Source organism: Rhopilema esculentum, chromosome 13 (assembly GCF_057945365.1).
Source record: "Rhopilema esculentum isolate cy_ngs chromosome 13, ASM5794536v1, whole genome shotgun sequence".
In the NCBI taxonomy this organism is placed as follows: domain Eukaryota; kingdom Metazoa; phylum Cnidaria; class Scyphozoa; order Rhizostomeae; family Rhizostomatidae; genus Rhopilema; species Rhopilema esculentum.
In genome coordinates, this window is record NC_142827.1 from 9774568 (window position 1) to 9795717 (window position 21150).

Here is a 21150-nt window from a genome sequence, read left to right on the forward strand (position 1 = left end):
ATTATTCGACATAATAGTCCGTCAGTTTTTGGTAACGTACTTCGAAGAATCAAGAAGAAATGCTTGAAGTGTAAGACCGTTAAATAATTTCAAATAGGAAACGTGAAGCTACTGCTTTTTGTTGTTAGTTGTCGGTTAATATCAGTCAAGAATCTTTTTCTCTATGAATCTCTTTTCTTTTTCTAAACGTTAGTAGGTGTTTTAGGCGCTTGATGTTGAATTTTGGATTCAACTGCGACCCAAAACACCTACACAAATCTTAACAGTTTTTCAAACCTGTTTCCACTCTCTTCGCTCTCTTATTACAATGTTGCTTAATACCTGTATTTCATTATTATCGGTAGCATTCTAACTAGGACTGGAGGCATGAACTTTTCTTCTGAAGAAATTGATATGTTTGTCGGGGAGGGTGAGCAAATTTAGCGGGAGCGTTGATGACTTGTAGAGGTAGTCAGTTCCTGGGGTTTTCAACTTTTGAACATGAATATTGTAGCGTTCTAATGATGTTTCCAGTGATTGTGGAAATGTTTTTCTTGCTATACTTTGGAGATAACTTCGAATAGATGCAGATCTTTTTTTCTTTTCTCTTAACGCTTAGTGATATTTCTCTCTTGTTTTCAGCTGTCCTGAAAGTCTTGAAAGACTTGGATGAGACGTCAAGAAGGCGCGTTGACATTTTGCCTCATTTCTTGGTGAGTTTCATTGAACCGAGACTGAACTGATCTTCGGGAGGAAATTTCACAGCCATAACTGAACGAGATGTTAATTAAACAGATATGAGTCAAAGATGTACATAGGGATTCATATGCTTGGTTGTATAGCTATAGATTATATAAAATCCGAAAATTTTCATTTTTTATTCTGTTTTTAGTTCTTGTTTTAGCTGAAGATTTTGTTTTCTTTCACTTTTTTAGAGTACGTTTTTTCGGTATGAGTGTACAGAATCATAGTGAAAATGCCAGAAAATTTTTTACATTTGTGTAAAACTGTTCTGTTTTGAAATAATATAAGCTTTATATATCTTTTCTTTTAACCTCCCCTGGAGTTGCGGTATTGTCTTCAGTCTTTTTGTTTGTCACATATCACTTGTAGGTTTGATTGGACAAAAGCGTAAAATGACAAAAGCAGTTTCGCTCTATCAAACGAATTTAACAAAAACTTTAATTTCTTGTGAATGAAGATAATGTTCGGAAGATTTTCTAAGAAAAACAGACGCAATTCTTCAGCACCCAGATCGCTCTTTCTTTGCAGCATGTCTAAGGAATACTTCATTAATTGTCATTCACCATAAGGACCTCCCACTTTCATGCCCCTTTTTGTCTGCTCTCTATTTCGTTATTTGGATCTCCATGTTACAGTCAGTAAACTATCGGGATTTTGTGAAAATATCTAGGTTATCCATTAACTGTTGTTTTAGCCGAGGCTTTCTTGCTATTTTCCATAGTACTAAGAGTTTCTTAGCGTTGATCTTTTATATTGATGTTCTTTCCAGGACAAGTTGATTTCATTTTTAACATCAAACTACTCTGAAATCCGAGACCAAGCCCACAAGCTATTGCTTCGTCATTACAGGCATCAACCAAGGTGAGAAACGTATTTTCTCAGGGTTTGTGTGAAATCGTTACAAATGGTCTTATTAAACCTTAAGAAAGCTTTACGTAAATTTAAAGGGTAAATTTAACTACCTTTTCAAATTTATGTTATTAATAATTTATATTATAAGTAAGTAAAGGGGGAGCAGAAGAGGTATTACTAGATAAAGTTATAAAAGCAAGACCTAAACCTTTGGTTACGTAATTTTGATAGGCAAGGCAGGGAGATTGTTTTCCATCTAGAGATCGTTCATATTCAGTAGCATCACGAACAGCTTTGCTATCACTATCCACAAAACTGAGCCCTTTTAAAGTAGGACACCAATTAGCTTGACTATCATTGGGTTCGAGGTTATTTTCTTTTATAATATATTTGTTAGAACCCAGTATTTTCTCCTTATGTTTCTAATTACGTTTGCAGGGATACTAACTTGCTGGTTGACGCCTACTTGAAAGCTTTGCAAGCGGGGAGTCAAGATGTTGTTATGTCTGCTGCAAAAGGCATTCCCGAGCTTGTTCTTCTCGTTGATGGTAAGAATTTCATGTGTATTATTTGTCTTGTTTTCAAATAAGATGAAAGTATGAACTGGCTGTTTCAAAACATACTTTGCCGTTTTTACACCAATTTTATTATAATTTTATTTTCCACTAAAATCGATTAATCTAAAGTAATTTTAACCGATTTCTTTTTAGATGGGGACCTTTCTCTTCTCCAGAAGCTTTTCGCCATTGCAACCTCGTCTCGTCCTGAAGTAAAGGAATTCGTTACAAAATCGATGCAAAATCTGAACATTGACTTACAAACTGATAGCTAAACATTTCTCTTTTATGACAAAAACCTCTTTGATATGTAGTTATTGTTTTTATATCATTTTCCTTTAAAGTTATACCTGACGAACTTGTGCGTGCCATTTAAGTGCTTTCAAAATCAGCTTTGCTTGGCTGAAAATAAAACCAAAACAACGAAATTCAGACAAATCCTCTCAGCCACGAACCATAGAAAGTAATGTTGCTTTAAATATATCTAAGATGCCCTTAGCCTATTCGAGATTTGAAATATCTTTGCTATTGTTTAATAAAATGTCACATGGCAAGACAAAATCGCAAATATAGAGAACCAGCGACGTGCAGGCCTACCATCAATGGCGGACATTCTGATTCAGAAGAACCTTTTATGGCTGGGTCACGTGCACAGGATGAAAGATGACAGGCTCCCTAGATAGCTGTTGTTCTCAACTCTGCAAGGGAAACAAAGCACTTGAAAGCCCAGACTCAGAGCCAAGGATGTTCCCAAAGGGAACATGAAGGGGCTCAAAAGAAACCCAAAGCAATTGCAGCAATGACAGCAATGACAGCAAATGGCGAGAAATCTAGCTTACTGGAGTGAAGTCATGAAGCCTAATCCTGATCCATAGAACAGTCCTCGTTGCATCGACTGACTGGAAAAAGAGACACCATTAAATGGAAAAATTTCTTTAAAGTTATAAACTTGACCTTTCAAAGCAGTAAAGAATTTTATGATACTATTTGCTGTGTCAAAATGGAAATCATTGAAAGTAAACATTAGAAGATTTTGGGTATATTTGATTGGAATAAAGAAGCTTTAGATCACGTGTGTCAACCAAGAACTTTATATTTTCCAAGTTAATATTCAATTATTTACTGGAACAAAAGCGTCTAGTTTACCTACGTTGAAAACCTTCATATATGCCTCCTATAGATCATATCATATTTAATCTTAGTAAATTTTAGCTTTTCTCAAGCTTAGCAACTGTATTTATTAGAAAAATTTGGTTGCTTAATTTTCCATTCGAAAAAAGCCTACGATATTTCCATAGTAGATGCATGATTCATAAAGCAAGGTTTTTGGCATCTTTGTTGATCTTTTATGAAATAAAGACAAGCCTATAGCCTTAGTAACTTTGATTGAATATTTGTACTTATATGGAAACTTTGGTTGCTTAAGGAAGATGGCTGTTACATTTCTAAGGTATGTGTAGGCTTTATAATCCACCATTTATGAGTTTTTTGTTGTTCATTCTTTCGGAATATTGCAAAGCCTATAGGCTTAGTTTGCTTCAGTTTTTTTAAACTGAATATTTTTACTTAGAGGCAATTTTTGGTTGCTTTTTGGATAAGAAGACGGCCATGCTATATTTCTTATGTATTTATTGGATGTTTCTTAATAGACTATTTATTAATTTCTTTGTAGGTCATCTTGTCGAGATAATTACAGCCATATAGGCTGAATTTATTTTTACTGCATTCAAGCTAAGTATTTGTACTTTTCAGAAAACGTTGGGTGCTTTCTTTGCTTAAGAAGGCGGCCTGTTACATTTCTAAGGTATGTGTAGGCTTTATAATCTGCCATTTATGAGTTTTTTGTTGTTCATTCTTTCGGAATATTGCAAAGCCTATAGGCTTAGTTTGCTTCAGTTTTTTTAAACTGAATATTTTTACTTAGAGGCAATTTTTGGTTGCTTTTTGGATAAGAAGACGGCCATGCTATATTTCTTATGTATTTATTGGATGTTTCTTAATAGACTATTTATTAATTTCTTTGTAGGTCATCTTGTCGAGATAATTACAGCCATATAGGCTGAATTTATTTTTACTGTTTTCAAGCTAAGTATTTGTACTTTTCAGGAAACGTTGGGTGCTTTCTTTGCTCAAGAAGGCGGTCTGTTACATTTCTAAGGTATGTGTAGGCTTTATAATCCACCATTTATGAGTTTTTTGTTGTTCATTCTTTCGGAATATTGCAAAGCCTATAGGCTTAGTTTGCTTCAGTTTTTTTAAACTGAAGATTTTTACTTAGAGGCAATTTTTGGTTGCTTTTTGGATAAGAAGACGGCCATGCTATATTTCTTATGTATTTATTGGATGCTTCTTAATAGACTATTTATTAATTTCTTTGTAGGTCATCTTGTCGAGAAAATTACAGCCATATAGGCTGAATTTATTTTTACTGTTTTCAAGCTAAGTATTTGTACTTTTCAGAAAACGTTGGGTGCTTTCTTTGCTTAAGAAGGCGGCCTGTTACATTTCTAAGGTATGTGTAGGCTTTATAATCTACCATTTATGAGTTTTTTGTTGTTCATTCTTTCGGAATATTGCAAAGCCTATAGGCTTAGTTTGCTTCAGTTTTTTTAAACTGAATATTTTTACTTAGAGGCAATTTTTGGTTGCTTTTTGGATAAGAAGACGGCCATGCTATATTTCTTATGTATTTATTGGATGCCTCTTAATAGACTATTTATTCATTTCTTTGTAGGTTATCTTGTCGAGAAAATTACAGCCATATAGGCTGAATTTATTTTTACTGCATTCAAGCTAAGTATTTGTACTTTTCAGAAAACGTTGGGTGCTTTCTTTGCTTAAGAAGGCGGCCTGTTACATTTCTAAGGTATGTGTAGGCTTTATAATCTGCCATTTATGAGTTTTTTGTTGTTCATTCTTTCGGAATATTGCAAAGCCTATAGGCTTAGTTTGCTTCAGTTTTTTTAAACTGAAGATTTTTACTTAGAGGCAATTTTTGGTTGCTTTTTGGATAAGAAGACGGCCATGCTATATTTCTTATGTATTTATTGGATGTTTCTTAATAGACTATTTATTAATTTCTTTGTGGGTCATCTTGTCGAGATAATTACAGCCATATAGGCTGAATTTATTTTTACTGTTTTCAAGCTAAGTATTTGTACTTTTCAGGAAACGTTGGGTGCTTTCTTTGCTCAAGAAGGCGGTCTGTTACATTTCTAAGGTATGTGTAGGCTTTATAATCCACCATTTATGAGTTTTTTGTTGTTCATTCTTTCGGAATATTGCAAAGCCTATAGGCTTAGTTTGCTTCAGTTTTTTTAAACTGAAGATTTTTACTTAGAGGCAATTTTTGGTTGCTTTTTGGATAAGAAGACGGCCATGCTATATTTCTTATGTATTTATTGGATGCTTCTTAATAGACTATTTATTAATTTCTTTGTAGGTCATCTTGTCGAGAAAATTACAGCCATATAGGCTGAATTTATTTTTACTGTTTTCAAGCTAAGTATTTGTACTTTTCAGAAAACGTTGGGTGCTTTCTTTGCTTAAGAAGGCGGCCTGTTACATTTCTAAGGTATGTGTAGGCTTTATAATCTACCATTTATGAGTTTTTTGTTGTTCATTCTTTCGGAATATTGCAAAGCCTATAGGCTTAGTTTGCTTCAGTTTTTTTAAACTGAATATTTTTACTTAGAGGCAATTTTTGGTTGCTTTTTGGATAAGAAGACGGCCATGCTATATTTCTTATGTATTTATTGGATGCCTCTTAATAGACTATTTATTCATTTCTTTGTAGGTTATCTTGTCGAGAAAATTACAGCCATATAGGCTGAATTTATTTTACTGTTTTCAAGCTAAGTATTTGTACTTTTCAGAAAACGTTGGGTGCTTTCTTTGCTTAAGAAGGCGGCCTGTTACATTTCTAAGGTATGTGCAGGCTTTATAATCTACCATTTATGAGTTTTTTGATGTTCATTCTTTCGAGAGACTATTGGAAGCCTATAGGCTTAGTTTGCTTCAGTTTTTTTAAACTGAATATTTTTACTTAGAGGCAATTTTTGGTTGCTTTTTGGATAAGAAGACGGCCATGCTATATTTCTTATGTATTTATTGGATGTTTCTTAATAGACTATTTATTAATTTCTTTGTGGGTCATCTTGTCGAGATAATTACAGCCATATAGGCTTAATTTATTTTTACTGCATTCAAGCTAAGTATTTGTACTTTTCAGGAAACGTTGGGTGCTTTCTACTATAGGCCTAGTAGATAAGAGCTTTTTCAAGCTAAATTCGCGTAGGTGTTTGGTAATTTTAAGCTTCTCTTTTTTATAGAAATCAGCATGAAATCATCTTTTTTAAAGTTCAATATTTTTAAAAGGTTATTTTAGTCTTTGTATTTTCTTTAGAAGACAGCGTTCGACTTTGCTATCAATTAGGTTAAGTTGATAGAGCAATTTTTCTAATTTTTTGGTATTTATTGTAGTACCTAAATAGTATCATGTAAATTCATCCCAAATATTATCATGTGTCCATCTTCGATTGCGTACGATTACATCATAAGATAGTTACCGTGCCAAATATATAACATGTGGCAGAGAAATTTAAGTAATAGATTGCCTAGGTTCTTTGCGACCGCATCGATTTTTCTTGGATTTGTTCGAATTTAGTGCAGCATACTTGACTTCTCTTTATTTTAAGCATTTTTGCTCCAGAAGTACCTTCTTTTGTCGGGGATAATCAATCTTTGTCGTTAAATGCCTAGCCGGGAATTTTTTAATGACACAGTGGCTTAGAACTTAAGACAAAGCAAGGCTACGGACACACGAAAGACACGCAGAAAAAATCAATTAAATTCTTTAAAAATGCTGGAAAAAGGCACTTGAGAAATTGATACAATGTTTTGTATACCCTTCAAAGAATTCATTCTTCAAGAACTTGAGAAGTTAGGGCAAGAACTTTGATCGTCTGCTAATGTGCTATCAGTTGTCTGTTTGGGCAAATTGCTTTAGACAGTCTTTTTTTTACCAGGACAGGCACCCATGCACGTGGCAGATTCTAGAGGAAAAACAAAACATCAAGATAACATCAGATTTGGCATTATTTATGGATTATCAATGATTTGATCGGATGCCCAGCAATTGAGTTATGAATAATTGGAAATTTTGGTCTAGGATTCCTGCAAATCATGGTAGGTTATCTTACAGTCTGGTCTGGTTTCTCACACATCAAGCTTGGATAAAACAAAGATATTGTAATTATATCAACATTATGAACAAGACAAGGATCAATGTAATGAGAATTTGCATAAGTAACCGTTAAAAAAAGACAATATTCACATAATTGATACTGTTTATTCCAAAACACTGCTGGCTGACGCTGGCAAAAAGATCGTACGGAGATCTTGAATTGTTCTCATATCTTTCCAGGAGCATTCTTTTCCAAAAACTTCTGCAAAGAAGAATTAAAACCTGGCTCACACTTGTCGTAATTCGCGTGAGAAACTTTTTGCAAGTAATTTTAAGTTGATAATTATGTTCACATTCACAAAAATATTTTGTAGCTTGAACGTTTATCTATACTCAAAAGGCTTAAAGTAATGCTACCATATCAAGCAAATGTATGATGAAATTAAATAAAATTAAATACTTTCATACCTCTTGAACAATGATCTGCTTCCTATTGAAGGCAGAGGAATAGCATCAGTGCCACAAAAAGAGAGGTTGCGTTTTGGATAATACAAGAAGAAGGCAAAGCACATTTCATCGTCACTACCCATTCCACCCTACAAATGATAGTATTAAAGGGTTAATATTGTCAAACATTGTTAAAGGGTTAATATTGTCAAACATTGTCAAAAGGCAATATTGTTAAATGATGACGATGCTGATCACGATTAATGATTATGATTTATGATTGATGATGATGTAATGCTTGATATTTATAACGACTTTTATTATTCATGGTTGATAATTATGAATGATTATTATGATTTATGATAATGATTTATGATTGATGATGATGTAATGCTTGATATTTATAATGACTTTTATGATTTATGATTGATGGTTATGAATAATTATTATGATTTATGATAATGATTTATGATTGATGATGATGTAATGCTTGATATTTATAATGACTATTATGATTTATGATTGATGGTTATGAATAATTATTATGATTTATGATAATGATTTATGATTGATGATGATGTAATGCTTGATATTTATAATTACTTTTATGATTTATGATTGATGGTTATGAATAATTATTATGATTTATGATAATGATTTATGATTGATGATGATGTAATGCTTGATATTTATAATGACTATTATGATTTATGATTGATAATTATGAATGATTCTTATGATTTATTACTGATGATTAGCTAATGATGATTGCTGATTATGATTATGATTGATTATGAAGATGGTTTTTTTTGATGATAGTGAACATTATAATTACTTACGTGAGTTGTTTCTCTCTTGTGCAAAGTGTTGTAAGTGCAGTAGAGATTTATTTCATCTCCCTGGAATAAAAATAGGCATTATGGCGAATGTCAATCGCGTGGACCAAAAGAATTACAATAAGTAACAACATGAAATAAAGTCAAAATATTATAAGCAACAGTCTTTAGAGAAAGCTCTCGGAATGTGCAACAGAAAGCTTTCCTTTAAGTTTCATATTCATAGCTTCCTTTTCAAGAGTTCTTTATTTACCATTCTTCATAAACTATTCGATTTTGCTCAATATGTTTTTGAAAAGTTGTACCTCTGTGATCGCTTAATCACATCAAATCGCTAGACAAGTACATTCGCTTAATATATTTCTTTTAAATTCGCTGTTATATCCATTATAAACTTATGCAATCAATATTTGTTTGATGGACATCTATGTCATAAAGTATCAACTTGTTTTTTCAAGTCTTAACTTCTTAACTTAACTTTCCTTTCTTAAAGAGCCCCCCTCACATTAGGGTGTTGAACTACAAGAATCTACAGATTACATCTTATAATTTTGCTGTCATCTTAATCAACATAGAATATAAACACCTTTTAAAAGATCTTTATTGGTCTTCAAAACAATGATTACTTACAGGTTGTATCTCAACTTCAGGATCCATTGGAGCAATCCTCTAAAAAAATATAACGAAGGTTAGGAGCACGCCAAAAATCGTAATTCATAAAATTCTGTGATCAATTCTATCGAGTAGGCCAGAAGTAATAGATTACGGGTTCTTTGAATATCCTAACTGTTAAAAACCATTGGACAGATCTAAGAGTCGACGGTTGCGTAACTGTCTTGTGGAGACATGCACAGTCATATGAAATAAAAAGCTGATCACGTTAAAAGTGTGTTATTTTATTATAGAGGGGTTAGGGCACGTTAGTATACGATTTAGTATCTTGTTAGGGAGACAAACAATAGAAATGTTTTTAAAGAGCAAGGCAGATCCCGTCCAGGAGTCGCAGTATGCGTATAGAACTTGAGAATTATTGTGCATGCACGGACTCCAAACCGAGGGGCTGCCTTAAACACTAACAGACTTGCTCGCTTGTCTCCAAAAAAGGCTCGTCACAGTTTTCAAAATGTCTATGCCTTGTACCTGTTGGAAATATTTGAAATTGTTGACGCGTGATATTTCTTTGACTTCTTCACCATTTCGCACCAGTGCTACTCGAATTTCAACTGCATTCTTGTGAGCATGCAGCAATACGCCGAAAAGCTTGATACTTCCAAAAGCATTTGCATCATTTTTCTCCTGTAACTTCTAGAAAAAAAAGAAACAATTTGAAGGTCCTTTAATAGAATCAGTAAGGATATTAGCCGCTCTATTTTTGAAGTGTCGAAAGAAGCATTTCGGATACAAAAATTTCACTCCTTCCCTTAAATTCCTATCTTTATAAATGTTTAGCAACTTAAGTAGGCCTGCATATAATTGCGGTTAGAAACTATTGAGAGAAGGGGGAGCTTATCTGATGGAAGAGGTGATATCATTCTACCGTAGCTCTGCCTTTATTAGTTATCACTGAAAACAAAATAAAATAAAACCAAATCAACAGAGTAAGAAAATTTAACAAGTCGGCTTTAGATTCAGTCTAGAGGCGTTTTTCAACAGACAGAATAGTTTGCATGTGGAATCCTTAAATCCGCCAAAACCTTTAATAAGCTTGGTTCATACTACTTCTAAAAACCCTTTCACCCCCTCCCCATCCCGTACTATCATCATAACAATAGTATGAAAGGGTACTCATTTTCTATTTGTTACCTTGGTGCAGCTTTTGGTACAAACTCCTTTCAAGGTCCATTTCTCTTTATGTGGTGGTATGGATATACTTGAATCGCTTACGCCCAAAGTAAGCATAGAAGCTGTGTATTGCCTTGGTTGTCCGTAAAATAGCCTGAACCCACCTTTGACTGCATAGCCTATAAGAAAATTGCCATAATAGTCAAAACTGAAATAAAAAGTTTTTGAATAACCAAACATATGACCCCGTGCCATATACCCTTGAAAATGAATGGTACTGTTTGTTGGTTTAGAAGAATGTTTGTGTCTTGGCAGGTGACTATTGGTAGAAAAAATGAGTAATTACGAATAGTCTAAATAGCAGCATGTTTGTATTGCCTCTTTGTCGTTTTTTATTCAGCCGAGGTTATACGATGAATGATCTTCGTAATTTAAAAGGCCTTTCACGATTTACTCCTTTCATTATTTACTCCAGTTTTTGCAGTATTTGTTCTCCATAATCAATGACATAGGCCAAAACCTTAAAAACAATTCTAAAGTGGCCTTTGAAAAAACAACCATTTGGAGACATATTAAGGCTTTTTGTGTGACGGCATAATTTCTCTCACTAAATGTCTTACATTAAAGAAATCAGAATTCATTAGGATCTTAAAAGCAGTTATGTCTCGAAAGACTGACTGTCATAAAGCGGAACATTAGAATCGCAAATGTACAAACCTTTTTCTCTGCTTGGGTTGTTAATATGCACCTCCAAAACAATGTATTTTATACCGTCTTTTCCTCCAATTGGCCATCCAACATTTTCTGGAAAAACTAAGTCCTGTATTAACAAATAACGACTATTAATAAAGAACAAAGTAAGAAAATGGAAAAATAAGCCGACAGGGCGGACGCTGCGCCATGTGGAAAAATGCACGATATAAGACATGTGTCATTCAATAACATGTGTCATTGAATATGACTAAAATCAAGCTTTTTGCGGAGTGCGTTTTTTAACTTGATGAGACATCGTGTTAGTTTGAAGCATAAAATTTTATTTAAAGCCATGTGAAGTCATCTTCGGATTTATTGATGTAAGAAAATTATTCTAATTATCTTACATACACTTATGTGACAAAAGTATTAGGACAATGAAAAACAAAATGGCGTCTCCAAAACTAGCGCTCTAACATTGATTGAACAAAACTTGCTGTTTTGGCGGGATTCTAGAAATGGCGTAAGCAAAATGCAAATCCTAGCAAATTCAAATTATTTTCTACCTTTTTATGATAGAAAGAACGTTTGGTAGGCCAGGGCGGGCCGACTATTGGTTGGACCTAATGGCATCGGCAAGCTGGCGCTGTGTGCGAAGTCAATCAATGCTGAATATTTTGTCCAATTATTTGTGGAAGACCCCTAGGCAAGTAATGATTCTTTGCAAAGACAGTTTATTTTTAAGCAAGACAATAAACCTATTTATGTTGCAATTGTGACATAAATTTCCAAAAACAATAACATCATGGTCTTTCAATGATCCCGTTAAAGTCAAAGCCTTGATGTAATTGAAAACAACTGGTTTCCATTAAAAAATCCAAGACATGGAATCTTCTAAGACCAAAAATAAGATCTTTTAAAATTGTGCTTCTAAAATTTTCCTCCTGTATCCGAAGTAATTCGTTGGAAAATTCTTTCAGTGAGTTCCAATGCAAATGGCGGCTGCCTAGATCTTGGAGGTCATCCGACAAAATTTGAAATAAAGCAAATTGTACCTGTCCAAAAATTTTACTTTTTTACAATTTATCAAATTTATGTTTATTTTTACAAATGGGTAAAATTGCAATCGAAAATCTCAACCAGCAATCTCGCTATGTTCCACCGATTTTCTTTGTTGTTCTTTTGAGCAAAGGGTTAACCACATTTGCTTTAAGGCAATCATCCTAATAATTTTTTCACGTGAGTGTATATTATCTAAAACGATGTTCTGGTTTTCATTATTTTGAAAATAGTATCTGACCTCCGCGCCTCTTCCCCAGGAGTATAGTCCGCTCATTCCATGACAGTCTCGTACCGACGAAGGCACATCTGGACCAAAACAGAGGCCGGAGTAAGAAAGATGACGTGGATTGAAGCTGTCTTTGCAAGCAAATAGAGACATGTGATGCAATAATGGTGTATGGCCTTCGGTTATCATAGGCTTGATCTAGGCAAACAAAAAGCAAAAACAGTGAAACCTGTGTACTTAAACAATTGTCAGTTTTGCAATTACAACGAATTAATGTAAAATAGGTTATTAAATAAAATAATATTGAACGGCCAATGAAGTGTTTTAGTGAGGCTTCTTAATTAGGCGAAAGAAGAAAATGTCTTTCACAGTTCTATTAAAAGACAGAAATGAAGAAAACGTTATTTATGTACTTTTTATTGGACGTGAAGAGGATGTAAAATTTACTTTGCACCTTTATGGAAGCAGGTTCAAAATCAAATATAGAAGATTGACAGGAATATAGGTATCGCCAAAAATGGTAAGGAGATTCATTCAATGCTTTTTTGTTATTTGTCCTTATTCGACTATGATCTAAAAAGCACAGGCCCTGGGCGCAGTGAACAAGATTTCAGGAAAAACTTCTGACAAACTTAATCTCTATTGTTCATAGACAAAAAGGATTAAGCTTGTTAGTAAACAAATGCTGATTTTCCAGTGCGCCCACCCGAATTGCCACTGAACCAAATTCACTAGTCCCTAAAAGGTTCCGTCGTCCTGCCCCAGAGCAGGACGAACTCTGAAAAAAGGAAAAGATTAGCAATAAATGCCACTTCATTCTTTGTTTTAAATTACTTCGCATTAACCAAACAGCAAACAACCATTACACACACGAACTGCAGTGCGCTCGAATTTCCAAGCGGAAATCGGATTATCTTTGTCAAATTTGGAAAAGTTTTCTCGATTTTCCACTTTGACAAAGACAATGAGTTTAATGTCAGAAATCAGTGCGCCCAGGGCCAAGTAACGAAAGCAAAAACAAGAACCAAAAAACAAGAAACTCGAAAACAAACTTTTTACAAGATCTTCAAACAATGATTGATATAATTCCTGAAAATATTCGCTGGTTCACTTTACAAGAAAATAAGGGGCCTTTGCAGAGGTCATCTATTGTAGGTATGTTAGAATAAAATTTTCGGTGAAACGCTGTGTTAAATTATTTTCAACAACATAGGTACCCTGCATTCAGGGACGTAGCTAGCGGAGGGGGGGATGTAGGGATTGCTACACTTCACTCTAATACCTTATGAGTTGGTCGGTAAATCCTCATTTGGTCACAAAATCCTTACTTTTCTGTTAAAATCATCTATCGGAAGGTGAAATAGCGCCTAAACCTTTCTTCATCTAGGTCTTCGTCAGTAAATGTTACTATCGATGGCCCTCCACCCCACCTAATATCGAAGGTCAAGCAATGCCACTTTCTGCATTGTCTCCAAAATAAGTAGACCTAATGGACTTGCCAAACAAGGTTGGCCTAAAACGTTTTGAAGCACAAAATGTTAGTTTCTATACCAATTTTCAAATTCACTTGCAGCGATAAGTGACTTTTAATGAGCATCCCTTTAGAACAATCACCTTGTTTAAGGCTTCAAAATATTGCTATGCTGATAAGCTGGAAAACTTAGAACAAAATGAGAACTTACCAAAAAACAGAATTATGCAAAAAATGGATATTTTTCTGTTACCTTGAAGATGTGTTGTTGATAAGGTAGCCGGGCGTAATCACTGATTCTAAATGGTTGACACCAATATGTTGTTTTTCTTGTTGGGACTGATATCTTGGGAAAAAGTTTTTAACAATTATTCCATATAGAAAGATACGACTCTTTCAATTACTTATGCAATTCAAAGTGTTTCATTCTTCTGCAGCAATATCGAACATTTTAGGAATGTTCTCCAGTTTTAATTTCCGAATCTATAAGACTTGACTTAAAATCATGACTTACTTTTTCTCCACAAATTTTCCAAGATAGCTTGTTGTTAAAACTTGCACCTTTTTAATAACTATAACAAAAAGTGTCAACTCCGTTGTTGTAGTCTTGCTAAAATGAAACTTAGGCCCAAGGAACAGAGCCAAGAAAAGATGGCGTTTCCAACAACGACCGTGGCAACGACGTTCGTGGCAACGACTGTGAAGCAGGCTAATGAAAAAACAAACTCACAGGCCACACCCAAACCTAGCCTTGTTTGCATTGTTGTCTGAGAAAGGTTCCCACAGTCTGATGAATTTGTTGGAGGAAAGATGGACAATCTTCTGGACTTTCGACTGCATTTCGAGAATTTGATTTTCTTTACTCTTATGATAATTATAATTAGTATGCCAATAATAACTTGCTAACTTTAAAACAGCAGGCAGTCTAATTCTCCTCCCTACACCAATAAGCGAATGTAATTTTTTCTTATCTTGATGACGTTGTTTGTGAGGTTGGCGAAGTAAAGAGCTTACACAAAGGCCCTGGTTTTATAAATGTATCTGTTTTTGAGATTTCATTAATCATAGTTGAAATTTCCTTTGAATCAGTATATTTTTTTGGGATCCACATCCAAGCGCCCACGCAAATTCTGTCTGGTTTTTATCATTAAATTCACTGCAAATTTAGCTTGTGGCATTGTAGACAGCAGAGTTTTCAAAGTACAAAGCAAAAAGAAATGTTATACTTTAAATTATGTTTGTCTGGGCGTGGTGAAAGATAATAAAAGGTTATCATGATAATAAAAGGCCAATCCAACTAGCAATTTCAAGCGCGACAAAACAGAGTGAAAGATGCAGGCACAGTTGACTACGCAGGTCCTACTAGTGCACGATTGATTAGCATTTGCATAGGCAATACATCAGATCTATCTCATCAAAATGAGTGGAACGAAAAACATATTTAGTTAAAATTAAAGCGATTCCTTTTAAAACGATATTTGTCACTCATCAAACCATACCATAACCAAATGGTGCATCTCGGGAAAATAGTTCCACTGTAAGCCTAATATACTGAGCTCCGATGCAAATTGCAAAATTCAGAGCAGACGTATAGCAAGGGATATTGCAAAAAAGAGGGGGTGAAAGCCCCTTTCCCCATTGCTGAAGATCCAGATGTACATTCTGTATTCTGTGACGATGTACCAGACCTGTCACCGCCCCAAAGTGCATCTTTGCGAGGAAACACCTGCATAAAAGGAAATATTTCACCGGCAAACTACGCTGTTTCTTTCTAAAGAATAGATTATTTGCACAAAATCACATTTGCAAAATCAAGACAGATTTAGCAAAATTCTCCACTAACCTTCTTCGTTTCAATGTCAAGCCATTTCACCTCTGGTGGAACTTCAGAATTCCTCCTTTTGCTTCTTAATATGTTGATATTCTTAAAATTCCATTTGACTTTCGAAAGATCGGAGCATGTTTTCCAAACGGGAGTGTCCAAACCCCATGAGTATAGAAAAGTCATCGTGTCATCCTAAGAAAAGATACAATTATTATTTAAACATCTTCTAAAACGACATATTAGCATTCAAGTATTCAATCAAACCCAAGAGGGTTGGTCTCGCAGTTTGCAGGTAAGATCTTTCTTTGGCTTTACAATTATCTGAACAAGTTTTCATTTAAATTTCCAGATTGCGTTTCCAGATTCCGTTTGTGACAAAAAGTCTGTTTTGGTAGATAAAACATTAGGTCCTAGTCAATGTGACTGAAAAGAAATATTAAAGAGGCAATATTGTTTTCTCATGAGTCAGCTCGAATGCTTGCCATTGCGCTTCAGTTAGATTGAATTTTGTTTTTCTGGGCGACCCTCGTCTCATTTCTAAGCTCGTCGCGACACAGGACTGTCGTCTTTTGCCCAGCCCACTCAAACACGTCTACATAGATGTTTTTTATCCCACCTAACGCGGTTTCCAACTGCCTTTCTCGTAAATCTCGCCCACTCTCCATGAAAACATAGGTGCAGACGGAGAGTAGGACGTATGTCACGAGCAGAGTGTGATGGCCAAACACAAGTAGACAGGCCATTCAGATGATGAGATCAGGGATGTTGAGATAAACTATTCGACAAAAAATACTACTAAAAACAGTGGCATCAACCAAATATAAATGTTTCCGAAAAGTTGTTTTTGGTAACTAGAAATGCATTCAAGTTTCTGTCTGTATTTCATTCAAACAATTCTCCGACAAGGAGCCGAAAATAGTTTAGCCACTCTGAATAAAGGTCAGGGCACCAAATGAGGCTAAAGTAGGTGTCAGCTGTCAACACCATGACTATTCCCTGATCTGTACAAATTGTTTGTTGGTACTTAGGAACTTTTGGGCCAAAATTTGTCAATGAATCAATAGAAAGTGGAGGAAATGATAAACGATTCTCTGGTCAACAAAATGTTTCAGCAGGTCGCGAAAATGAATTGCCAGCTAAAATAATTTACTTATCATAGAAACGGGTAGACTGGGAGATAGATACATGGTCTGGACCAATGTACTTCTACTCGCAAGAAATTTATTTGCTGGTGTGATGGATAATTGGTAAGCGTTTCGCGTGAAAATGACGTTCCCAATATTCCGTTTGGATGAGCAGTTTAGATAAGCATTTTGTGTGAGCATTTTGGGTGAGCATTTTGTGTGAAGGGATCATAATTATAAATCTTTTAAGCAAATTAACCAAATTCTAACAATAAAAAACTGTTTCTATCTGTGTGGTCCTTGCTATCTGTTTAGGAAACTGCTCTCGCAAGGACCTTTTTATTGCCTGTGAGAAGAATCGTTAGAGAACAAAACTAGAACAAAACTCTCAGAGACCGACTTTTACGCTCACACTACTCCTTTTTTAACCAAGAATGCTTCCTGCTTCTGTATCATTGAAATATCTCAGAGGTGGTTTTTTTCTCCAACTCGGCACTGACTTAAACATTTTTTCGAAAATCTGAAATTTATAGATGCAAAATGATGGATGAAGATAAAAGGATGCTAAGAATGTTGCTAAATACCTGTGACTTACTTTAATAGTCTTCCTTTTTTCACTTCCTGTTGTGTGAAAGGTTTATTGAAAACGGTCTTTTGACGTAAAACTTTTAAAACTGTTTTGAAAGAAGAAATGAGGCTGATAGCAACAAAAGTAGAGCAATGGTGTTCTTTCAACTGGAACTGCTAGCCTTTCAAGTCAAACAGTTAAATGACCTAAAAGAATTTCCTGGAATCTAAAAAGCGTTTTTTCCAGGAAGAGATTACAGTAGAAGCAAAGATTTTAACACTGCTACAACAGGTTTCGCAGTGCAGCAAAACCATTCTTTAGGAGTGATAAAGAGATGAAAAAACAGCTTTTCTCAACTGTCCATAGATGGCCTTTCAAACGACTTAAGAGGCTAATCAGGCAAATCTCTAAAAGGCGTTCTTGATCCGCCACCTTTTTTCTCAAATCCCAGGCACATTTGAATAGTTTATGATCACCCTCATACTGTGAACAAGAACCTCTCATACTTAAAGCAGGTTAAGCAGGAAGGAGAAAGGAATGTTGGAGCCCCAGTTGAGTTTTAAAATTCGTCAGAAATGACAGACAGTTAAAAGATCCCTGATTTTCGGGCAATATTAGACAAACACAATAACCACCAACCAACCTGCAGTTGGCTGTTGCTCGCAAGCCAATGGTATCTAAGGGAAACAAAGCAGATGCGGAAGGAAATTAAGAGAAGATGAGAAGTAAGTCCATTGGGACTTGCCATTCACTATGATACTCAGGGTAGATCATGATTGGTCAATCCTCTTAACGAAAAAAAACAATGGCACAGCATCATTAAACGGGAGGAATATTAGAAGAAGAGTGTATGGTTGTGGCATTGGTTCTTTGCTGGAAACAGGCAAAAACAGCAGCATGTCACAAGGGCTTTTTGATGTAAACTGTAGGTTTTCTTGCAGAAGAAGAGACGTTTCGTTGCGTCTCGTTTGACGTGGGAATTCTGCGTCGTGGAGCTCTGAGAAAATGAGAGCGTGAGACTTAGCAAGGATGAAATTCGCACCTCGCATTGTCACTTGCTCACACGTTTGCCTTTGAAGTTCACACCACACACTTATAAGTATCGAAAATTTGCGATAAGAAGAGAAAAATTCTCTAGAATACCAAAAGTTATTAGCATTGCTATAATTATAATTATAACAATCAACAGGTACAAAACTAGCTAAAGCCAAGTGTCATTTGAGAATTGGCCAATCAGAGAGCATGATACAACTCACGTGCTTTTTGATTGGCTAATGTTAATTTTAAAAGGGCATAAGCAATATTCTTGGCTAAATACCTTGAAATCTAGATCGTTGTCGTCACACGTGACAATCTTTAGTTGAAAAATCATAACACTCCATGCATCATCTTTCCAAGCGTCGATCAACTGAAGGTCCTGTTTTTCATCTTCCAAGAACTTGCCCTGCCAGTCCACGTAACAATCCTGCAATACGCAACATCATATTAAACGAACAAGATTAGACGTGACAAAAAAAGCAACAAACGAAATTATCACAAATAAGCTGGATTTTCAGACCAGAACTTTCTTATTCGAATTCTATTCTGTTAAAAATCTTTCCAAACATTTCTACTGCACCCCTGATTATACTGCCTTGCCTAGGTCTAGTGGTGTTTCAACAATCATTTTTCGGCAAAACCGAGTCAAATAATGAGATCAATTTCTATCCCGCCGATTGAACAAAATACTCTTTTCGCTTAAAGGTTGGCAGGATAAACTAAGATTATTTTCTTGATTTTATTATCTTCCTATTATTGAACTTCCACAAGTATTGAAAAATTAGAGCTTTTAAAATGAATGAAAATGAATGAAAGTAGAAGCTGCTGCAAATGTTGAAAAAGGTCTACAAAATTCTAAAATTGAGCGTTTTTCAAGTAAATTTTTACATTCAATTATTTTGACAGCACTGGTCTGTAAATACGATGTTCTTCGCTGTGAAAATGAACAGGAAGCAATTTTATGGATTCAGCTTAAGAAAAAACGAAAACCATTCACTTACTTTTAAAGCAACTTCACCGTTCAAATTGATCCAACCTAATGCAACATCAGCTCGAGTTTTACCCATATGATGCCCATTTGAAACACCTAAACCAATCCATCCTGTCGTTTTAACTGTAACAGCTATGCGAATTACTTTTTGAGCCCGATCGATGCTCCAATCAAATCTGTATTGCTGATTTGAATCCATCCAAATCGAATTGTCAAATTTCGATCGCTGATTCATGGCGAATGTTGTACCAGAGCACAAGCAACTCAATAGAAACATTACAAACTTCATTTTAGTACTGAAAATCGCGTTCCATGCGGCAGCAGAATGTTGATTATTCTAGATTGAGAAAATATATGAGGACACACTGATGTTAATTACAGTCAGCATCTGCCTTTGCTTCAACAAAGCCGCATCATAAATATTTATAGGATTAGATGTCATGGTCCTGGGGAAGAAGGAAAAACCATTGCTGAAAAACAATCCTAATAAGGCGAATTCATACAGATATAAGGTGGTCAAAAAAAAATATCCTACTGCCGTTGCTTTCAATTTTCAAACATTGTTTCCATCTTGTGAAACTTACTAAACATGAAGAAAAGCAGGCATTTCTAAGAGAGTCGTAGCTAAACAATCTATCACGTTCTGTGTAATTTGGTTCCTAGAGCTTTATTTGTAAGATCAAGCATAAACAGGGAAAAGAGCTCTAATGATGAAGAAGTCTGAGCCTAATATAGATCGTACTTCACCTCAATAAGCATGTTAGGAATCTTTGCAAACTAACAAAAGCCAACAGTTTAACATCTAAACATTTCTAATCTTATCCATTGACCAAAATCAAACAAATAAACGCCCTTATGAATTCTTTATTAAGAAGACACGAGCTCCTATTGCCAAGATAGAATCAGGTGCTTTGTTGACAAATCAAAAAACAGGGAAACGAAAAAAATTGCCTAGACAAAGTGTGCAAATCAGACAAGTTTATATTAGATGGAATATCTTAGTTCCTTATTCTATCTTGCTATTGCCTATCACATTCTCAATCGTTTTGTCCGAATAGAAAAAAGCGCTTAGAAAATTTTTGTATTCGTGACTGATTGGGTTCAGGCACAAGTAAAGGTAAAAGAAAAAGCCGTAAAATATTTTAAGATCCGCCAGAGAGGGCATCATGGGGCGTGGGTGATGTGCATTTCATATTGGGCTTCAAAATGATCAAGAAAATTTAAAATGATTTTCTGACTGTAGTCATTTTCTAAATAAATGCAAAGGAAGCAGAAAGATGGCATTGGATCTAAAAGATCCCCTTTGAATTAGGCTGACGCATTCACTTGCCTGTATCTAGTAGAATACCTACAAAGCAGCCACGTAGCTGCAGGGGGGGCACGGGGGGGGGGGGGCACGGGGGGCTGTGCCCCCCAAATGAAAATTTTGACAACAGCTTGCCCCCTCTGGCTACAGTTCTTTCAAATGATACTTTGAAAATTTGGCATATTAATAATTCCAAGACCTTGATTTTGTCCAAATATATCTGTTTGTTATATATCTGTTTTCTTGTTTTAAAGCCTGGCCCCCTGAGGTATGGTTCTTGCTCGAGTTTGCCCCCCCTAGCCAACACCTACAGCTACGTGGTTGCTACAAAGTTCGCAAAAACTGGTCTGTTGCGATGAATGGCACGCAAGATCTGACCTGTTACGAGAAATGGTTCGCAACATCTGACCTGTTACGAGAAATGGTTCGCAGGATTTGATCAGTTACGATAAATGGTTCGCTAG

At 35.2% G+C, this 21150-nt stretch overlaps 2 protein-coding genes and 1 long non-coding RNA gene across 4 annotated transcripts in view; 2 read left to right on the forward strand and 1 right to left on the reverse strand.

The window, feature by feature from the left end:
- The window catches only part of LOC135691777 (integrator complex subunit 1), a 44510-nt gene extending 42069 nt beyond the window's left edge, over positions 1–2441 (forward strand). Inside the window, exons 52-55 of the mRNA XM_089112219.1 lie at positions 622–692; positions 1493–1584; positions 2014–2123; positions 2286–2441. Coding sequence (XP_088968345.1) covers positions 622–692; positions 1493–1584; positions 2014–2123; positions 2286–2407 — 395 coding nt within the window. The 3' untranslated portion in view covers positions 2408–2441. The remainder of the gene's footprint in view (positions 1–621; positions 693–1492; positions 1585–2013; positions 2124–2285) is intronic.
- A 3625-nt stretch (positions 2442–6066) lies between these two features.
- On the forward strand, positions 6067–9747 carry LOC148958641 (uncharacterized). 2 transcript variants are annotated; one of them, XR_016144538.1, is made up of 3 exons: positions 6067–6425; positions 7160–7319; positions 7817–9747. It is a non-coding gene; the product is annotated as an uncharacterized LOC148958641 (long non-coding RNA). The 2 variants fall into 2 exon arrangements; XR_016144539.1 differs by lacking the exon at positions 6067–6425 and adding an exon at positions 6443–6567.
- Positions 6968–20403, reverse strand: LOC135691780 (DBH-like monooxygenase protein 1 homolog). Its single transcript, XM_065209750.2, has 13 exons — positions 19391–20403; positions 18670–18816; positions 15678–15851; positions 14088–14180; positions 12376–12561; positions 11100–11202; positions 10404–10561; positions 9741–9905; positions 9231–9269; positions 8604–8663; positions 7786–7913; positions 7468–7579; positions 6968–7186 (listed from the first exon to the last, which is right to left on the reverse strand). Exons 1-13 carry the CDS (start codon positions 19667–19669, stop codon positions 7100–7102), a joined length of 1731 nt encoding a protein of 576 aa, XP_065065822.2. The 5' UTR covers positions 19670–20403; the 3' UTR covers positions 6968–7099.
- Between the last annotated feature and the right edge of the window lie 747 nt (positions 20404–21150).